The sequence below is a fragment of the Ostrea edulis genome, chromosome 4, assembly GCF_947568905.1.
Source record: "Ostrea edulis chromosome 4, xbOstEdul1.1, whole genome shotgun sequence".
NCBI classification, from domain to species: Eukaryota; Metazoa; Mollusca; class Bivalvia; order Ostreida; family Ostreidae; genus Ostrea; species Ostrea edulis.
Genome location: NC_079167.1, coordinates 72,806,654 through 72,814,721, shown reverse-complemented (window position 1 = coordinate 72,814,721; position 8,068 = coordinate 72,806,654). Strand labels below are relative to the sequence as shown.

Genomic DNA, 8,068 nt, shown 5'->3' with positions numbered 1-8,068 from the left:
GACAGACTTAGACTGAACAACTTACCAAACCAACTATATTGTGCCAGTTTATTGGCATTTTCATTAAGAGCTCACGGAGTCCGACCAAAGGACACTATGGGGAGTTCATAACTTCTCTTTCTAGTGTGATAAGTTCATGGGGGGGGGGGGGTTAGATTACATCACCAGACTGGAAGGTAGTATTTTCTCCGCGAGTTTAAATACGACATGCTTTTGAAGATACTAAACACATCAATCATCTCATGTGTTGCGGCCACATGTTCTAGATACATTCGTCTACTGTTACTGATACTTTGTAAGTGAATAAATCTTTTGATTGGCACTCTAGCGTGCGGAGAAGATTCTTTATTCTTGTGGAGCCAAGACACGACTTTTCTGTCAGCATTTCTCACCTTGTCTTCTTTTTCAAAGAAGAATTTTTTTTATTTTTTTTTTTTTACACTTTTTGAACTGCAGAACTGCAGATATCACCGTCTTTTAATGGTAGTAAATTTAAATTAAAAAAAGATATCGATACCCTTTAAAATAATTAAGGTACCATGAGATGTGAAACTGAATCACGTGCCACCTGTGACGATTACACTTGTTGCATTACGGAGTGTTTCGTGGAAATCCATTGTTACTGGGCCGAAGACAATTGCTTAATTCACAAAGCCCAAAGTACCAACTTGAAAATTTACCTCATATAAACACATATATTTGAGACATATCAAATTGTTCATCGTTATTTCATCAGAACTTCACCATGGCCATTGTTCATTTACGCTACAAGTTACTGAATCTGGGTAAATGTTATCGAAACGGTTCAGTGCTGGAATAAGTGTCTTTGGCTTCCACATTGGTGTGTATTTCTCTGCACATGCCAAGAAAAATTAAACTGCACAGACAGATCGTGTACTGGGTTGGACAGATGAAATCTCTCATTTACTCTATTCAACGCACTAAGTATTTCCATTTATTCGTAGAATACCGAACAGACAAAAAAAAGTTGGAGTAAGAGAGGAAAAACGGAGCTCGTTATTTTTTTTACATTCTTTATTATGATTTTTATTGTCTTCTCCCGCGTGTAAAATTTCTCTCCAATCACGTTCGTTTTGAATGATCAAAAGTGGCCAAACATATTATCTTGACTCTTTCAAAGAGACTTCAATATACAGCAGTGATAATTGTGTGATTTGAGATAGAAAGCATGTGTGCCCGATCTCATTTTTATCTACAATTATTTATATTACTCACAGCTGGTTCAATACGGCAAAAAAAGCTTGCCAAGGACATTCTGAAATCGAGGTTTGTCGAGAACTGACATCAGTTCAAGATGCACCAGTAGGATAGGAAAGGGGTGCATCAAAACTGAACACGAAATGCGAGAAATATAAAGGTTTTGGGAAATTCAATTATGCATTTAGGCCCGTGTTGTTTTGTGTGCGTTGTTCTGTTCGGGTTTTCTTGGTCGTCTGACGTTGTGACCAGTGGCCTCTATGCAGATCCCAGCAAGGCAGGTAATGAATTCTTATTGATGAAATCTGACTGGTTTTTAAAAGACATATCACCAGCACAACTCTCCGATGAAAAAGGCTATAAGATGACTGGGTTTTTTTTTTTCTTTTTAAAAAAATATTTTATTAGCTTTTTAAAATTTTATTTAAAATAAATGTTTGTAATGTATTTAAAGGTATTTTTTCGTAAATTTTCTACATTGATTTTCGTCCATTTCACGCTTTCAATATTAGTTTCATAAATTTTACAAAACAATCTAAAACAAAGTATCCAATCACGGAAGTTTAATGATAAACACTTTAAAACAAAGAAATTTTCGTATTGAATGATCCCCTTCTTGTCACATTTTCTTTAATGGGTGAACATATTAAGTGGTGAATCTGCACCTTCACTGATATTACTTCAAAGACCGTATTTTAGTATGCTTATTATTATTTTTTTAACATAAATGGCTGACTCTATTTACAAACACGTGTTTGAAAAAAGATATTTCGGTTATGTCTAAATGTTCTTGTTATCGCAATAAGCGAAAGCATTTGACAAAATATCACACAAAACGCACAAACAGAAATAGATATGTATTAACAGTTACATGAAAAAACTAAATTTCATGTTTCTCTATTTTAGCATATCGTTTTGAGGACATCGCTTGCGATACTGGGGGACTAACGTACTACAGAAACTTACTGCGCTCTCGTCAAAGACAAAGCAGACGACAGATTCCGTAAGCAAGTATTTGAAATTATGATCAAGCAATCTCATTTCCGTCGATGATTTCACGCATTTCGAAATTCAACAAACCCTCTTCCACTGAAAGGGGAAAAAAAAACCGTTCCTTTGTTTTCGCTGTGTGATTCAGTGAGGGTTTGTTTTAAACCGTGTGAACCGTGTTTAAATAGGGGCATGTTTTTTCTACTGTAGTTGTACAATGATTATTTATCATGCAGTTGCTGTGGAGCTGAAATTGGACGCAAGATCTGAAGAGATCTGAGAATATGAGGATCGGTCTTTTACATGGTTTTAGGCGGCACAAAACCGACACTTCCAGCGGTGTAGTCTATACGAAATGAACTTTAAAAAGTAAAATTGGGTTGTATTTTCAAATGCCTCTCGGAAATAGAATATTTTACAATTCAGTCAGTGGAATATTGTCTTGACCGTATGATTTCTCGGTATCCAAATCAGAAGTTTAAGAAGAAAACTGTCTTACAAAACCCTTCCAATAAGTTTTAACTATTTGAACACTATATCGCTCTCGGTGGTCTAGTGGTTAGAGCGTTCTATTCGTGTACATCAGTCGCAGTGGCTGAGTGGTTGTGACGTTGTGGCTGACTGGTTAAAGCGTTCTATTTGTGACGTTGTGGCTGAGTGGTTAAAGCGTTCTATTTGTGACGTTGTGACTGAGTGGTTAAAGCGTTCTATTTGTGACGTTATGACTGAGTGGTTAGAACGTTCTATTTGTGACGTTGTGACTGAGTGGTTAAAGCGTTCTATTTGTGACGTTGTGACTGAGTTGTCAAAGCGTTCTATTTGTGACGTTGTGACTGAGTGGTTAAAACGTTCTATTTGTGACGTTGTAGCTGAGTGGTTAAAACGTTCTATTTGTGACGTTGTGACTGAGTGGTTAAAGCGTTCTATTTGTGACGTTGTGACTGAGTAGTTAAAGCGTTCTATTTGTGACGTTGTAGCTGAGTGGTTAAAGCGTTCTATTTGTGACGTTGTGACTGAGTGGTTAAAGCGTTCCATTTGTGACGTTGTGACTGAGTGGTTAAAGCGTTCTATTTGTGACGTTGTGACTGAGTGGTTAAAGCGTTTTATTCGTGTACATCGGTCACGGTGGCTGAGTGGTTAGAGCGTTTTATTCGTGTACATCTGTCGCGGTGGTTGAGTGGTTAGAGCGTTCTAATCGTGTACATCGGTCACGGTGGCTGAGTGGTTAGAGTGTTCGTTTTGTGACGCGATGGCTCAGTGGTTAGTGTTTTATTCGTGACCGAGGGGCCATGGGTTCTATTCTTGAAAGAAGTGGACAGGCTTAGTCTACATTAACCTCTCTTCTGGAAGCCGAAATAAAACTTGTCTATCAGGTAAATCCGGGCATATTTGAGCCGGAACGTCGGTTTGAAACGTAAACCGACAAAGATTTTTATTCATTTACAGATTTTCCAGAATCGAAACATGAAGGTTTGCGAAGAGAAGTGGATGTAGGCTATGTTTGTCTACTTCTCTGAAGAGTTTGGCCCCGCTCATTTCTTGCAAACGTTTGGTATTTCGAATTGATAGTTGCGGGTCTTTTTGGATGAAAACTTAGAAACCAGAGACCCGTGTAGTGGCAGGCATTGGCACAATAAAGAACTTCACTGTAGCGCTACGGCTCTGAGCGCTAGGCATAGATCTGAATTGGTGACACTTCACCTACAGCTGGTGACGCCTTTTAAAATCAAACAAGCAGATAAACCTCTCTGAACATTAAAAACACGTTTCGTATCGTTGTAATTATACATAATGGTATGCTATGATAACCAATATTCTCTTCTCTTGAGTTCCACGAAAATAAGATTTTAACTATTGCTTGTATTGTATACAAGACCTTTGTTAATTTTTGTAGGTATATACCAACACACAGAACGTTCCCACGACACTTCCGAAGACGTCGTGCGGCTACCGCAGACCCATCGCGTCTCTGGCAACATGGCGTCATTCCCTATGAAATCCACTCAAACTTCACGGGTATGTAATAATACATATTTCTGCCTTTTTAAGGAGGTTGTGTGGTCAATGAAAGATGCATTCCATAATTTTGACATCAACAGAATGCTTTATACGATTATAAAAGATATTCCAGTGAGGAAGAAAGCATATTGAGCCAGCTAAATTAGGAACAATACCACTATTCTATATACATGTACTGTCTTATCAAAAATATATTTCTTAAAACAATATTCATAATATTTTAAGCATATAATCTCTGAAATGTATTTTAATGTTGATATTAATGTGTGCATTCCGATAGGAAATCAAAATAAATAATATTCAAACACTTTTAAAAATATTAATGGTCTAACACTCACCCACCCACACTCCCAGTCTCGTTAAGGTAAAATACTTTCACAAATGTTTTATAGGCATCAATTTTCAAGATTTACATAAAATTGTTGGGAGTTTTCTTTTCAAGTTATTTTTTAATTTTTCAGATTTGTAAATTTACACAATATCATCCAGACACATAAAATATAAGGATAGAATTTATTAAATGGAATTACAATAATGACCAGAACTGATTAGCTATAACTATAAAACTAAATGACATTATACTGTATATTGAATATTTCAATTTTTAGCATACCAAAAAGCCATCTTTGTGACCGCAATGCGTCACTGGGAAAACTATACGTGCATAACCTTCGTTGAACGAACGTACGAGCCTGACTTCATTATCTTCACACAGAGACCATGCGGGTGAGGATGATTCTTCATTTACGATGTTTTGTGTCCTTTTCTGATCTGTAGACATGATCTCTTTGCTCAATTAAACTTGTACTGTCTTTTGAAGATGTTGTTCTTTCGTTGGGAGGGAGTTGCGTGGGGCACAAGCCATCTCTATTGGGAAGAATTGCGATAAGTTCGGCATAGTTGTTCATGAATTGGGTCACGTGATTGGATTCTGGCACGAGCACACGCGGCCGGACAGAGATAACTACATACAAATTTTGACTCAGAACATCCAGGAGAGTAAGTAGGATATATAAATCTTGATACCCATTGTGCTTGATTCATTACTGATATTTGGTGAGCTTTATCATTGTCGTGAATCACTGATGCTTAGCTTAACTAGAAATCATCTTGCTTGGCGAAGAAACTTTAACCATGTACATATAGTAGATTTTACACAGCTTTTATGGCTGTCTATTACATAGTGATAAATGTTCTAGTAAAAAACACCCCAAAAATTATGTTCATTTAGGTTTTAACTTCAAATTGGTATGATAAAACAGTTAAAGGTACATCACTGGGAGAGTTAGTAAGATTGCCTAACCTGTTTATTCGCCACAATGGTTCTTGTCTTTTCAGACCATGAAAACAATTTTGCGAAGATGTCCATGTCTCAGATAAATTCTCTTGGCGAAAAATACGACTTTTCTAGCATTATGCATTATGCCAGGAACACGTTTGCCAGAACAAGCATCTTGGATACTATTGTACCGAAAACAAAAAATCATGACGTTCCAGAGATTGGTCAAAGACACCGTATCAGTGTTGGAGATATCATACAAACCAATAAACTCTACAAATGCCCAAGTAGGTATAACATTCAGTCCATAGAATGGAGGTTATTATTTTTTATTAATATCAAATTGTTATTATTTCATGTAGTAAAAAGGCGAAGAAGTGATATCACTTCATTATTTAAATGGCATCACTTATTGATTACATGTAAGTAATGATATCACTTAAAAGAATCCAGTATAGCGATTTATCATTTAAGGAGGTACTCTACATCGTCATAATGGCTGACTTCCTTTTAAAACACGGATGAATATATAAGTATCATCTATATTTGTCTATTCATTTCAAAACTCACAGCTCAGTAGGTTATCACGTCGACTGCAGAACTGTAGATCGCAGGTTCGAGACCAACAGGTGGTTTTTTTGTTGTTGTTTTTTTTTTTTTTTTTTTTTTTTTTTTTTTTTGCAGATTTCTTTCTCCTAAAACTGAATTTTTTGTCTAAATAAAGTGAATTTGAAAGTTTTGAATTTCAATATCCTTCACTTTTCATCCATATCAAATTTTTCTGGTGTAACAATCCTCCTTAAGTGATATTTAATTGCTTAAAGTAATTCCACCCTCCTGTGATGTCATCAAATTTTGCCAAATCAATGATTTATTCAGATAAAACTGCGAGTATGGATATCGCTTATTCAATAGTGATATCACTAAATCGTTTAAGTGATGTTTAATACTTCTTTAAATTGACATTTCATGTTGTATTATGTCTCATTCGAAAATATTTCAGTTCTGTGTAAACGTCAACAGCTGTAAGTAAATTGCTACAGATGTCGACGTATATATGCAGTGATGATCTTTATTGTACCAGAAACAAACCGTGAAATGAAACCCCGGATTCCAAGGTCTCATCTGAGATACCCCTGACTTTTACTTCTAATGCTTGGCGAAGAATCATTCCATTCCCATTTTCTTTGAAGAAGAAATAAATCGATGATTCCTCTTATTTGGTTTAATAAAAACGGCGCCTTACTAATAAATGTATCTGATACAAGAAACATGTAGCAGACATTCAGAGTATTCCAATATTAAAGGTTGTGGAGCAACTCGTCAAGAATCATCGGGCATGATATCCTTTAACGCAACGAATGGTACAACAAAACAGTGTCAGTGGCGGATCACGGCGGCGTACGGCGAAAAAGTCAACCTAAACATAACTTCACTCAGTATCCCAGACACTCCAGACGTGTGTTCGAACAGCTATCTTGAAATTAGAGACGGACACTTCCAGAACTCACGTTTAATTGGTTAGTTGAAAATTCTTATCAGTTCAGGGGTTGTTTTTGGCCTCATACATGTAATTTGTCCGCAGCAGCTTGTATGAAAATGAGATCTGTAAGTCCAAAATTTCAGGCCGCTATTGTGGGACGACCATTCCTCCGCCAATTGAATCCACCGGAAACAGACTGTGGTTGTCGTTCCAGTCAAGTAATAACACAGACTCGGGATTTGAAGCAAATTTCGAAGGTAACAAATATTACAGTAATAATACGACAAACACACATGATTGATTGGTTGTTTGTGGTTTTACGCCATTTTGGCATTATTTCAGCCATTTTACGGCAGTAAACATATATAATAGTTAGAAAGTCGTTTACCTCATCTTCTCATTTCTTTCTACAGCCAAATGTGGCGGCCTGATCAACAAGGATTATGGCCACTTAACGAGTCCCAATTATCCTGATGACTACCACCCTAACAAAAACTGTGTTTGGGTGATAACAGTGTCTGAAGGATACTCAGTAGCTCTACTGTTTGATTATCTGGAGGTGAGCTATCAACACTGAAATTTTTACAGTACTCAAAGTTTCGGATGAGCATATACAGTGTGTATTCCTAATTGTCCGAATGTTGATATGTGATCAGACACCGCTGTACGTGATCAGACACCGCTGTACGTGATCAGACACCGCTGTACGTAATCAGACACCGCTGTACGTGATCAGACACCGCTACATGTGATCAGACATCGCTGTACGTGATCAGACACGGCTATACGTCATCAGACACCGCTGTACGTCATCAGACACGGCTGTACGTCATCAGACACCGCTGTACGTCATCAGACACCGCTATACGTCATCAGACACCGCTATACGTGATCAGACACAGCTGTACGTGATCAGACACCGCTATACGTGATCAGACATCGCTGGACATGATCAGACACCGCTGTACAGTTGTTCAAAATTGATGTGCTTACTTTGGAAGTTAGATCGTCCGTTCTGTTTATTACTATCCATCAAACTTTAAAAAAAGAATAACATATGACCCGAATGTGTGGACTGC

At 37.2% G+C, this 8,068-nt stretch overlaps 1 protein-coding gene across 4 annotated transcripts in view; it reads left to right on the top strand.

Moving 5' to 3' along the window:
- The first annotated feature begins 425 nt into the window (after positions 1–425).
- LOC125670049 (tolloid-like protein 1) overlaps positions 426–8,068 on the top strand; it is a 37,937-nt gene continuing 30,294 nt past the window's right edge. For all 4 annotated transcript variants that reach the window (XR_007368104.2, XM_048904970.2, XM_056163712.1 and 1 more), the window contains exons 1-9: positions 426–1,499; positions 2,125–2,221; positions 4,103–4,224; positions 4,836–4,953; positions 5,048–5,226; positions 5,566–5,793; positions 6,814–7,026; positions 7,133–7,246; positions 7,403–7,548. Coding sequence is in view for 3 of the 4 variants with exons in the window: in XM_048904970.2 (XP_048760927.2) it covers positions 1,397–1,499; positions 2,125–2,221; positions 4,103–4,224; positions 4,836–4,953; positions 5,048–5,226; positions 5,566–5,793; positions 6,814–7,026; positions 7,133–7,246; positions 7,403–7,548 (1,320 nt within the window). In the remaining variant the exon portion in view is untranslated. The remainder of the gene's footprint in view (positions 1,500–2,124; positions 2,222–4,102; positions 4,225–4,835; positions 4,954–5,047; positions 5,227–5,565; positions 5,794–6,813; positions 7,027–7,132; positions 7,247–7,402; positions 7,549–8,068) is intronic.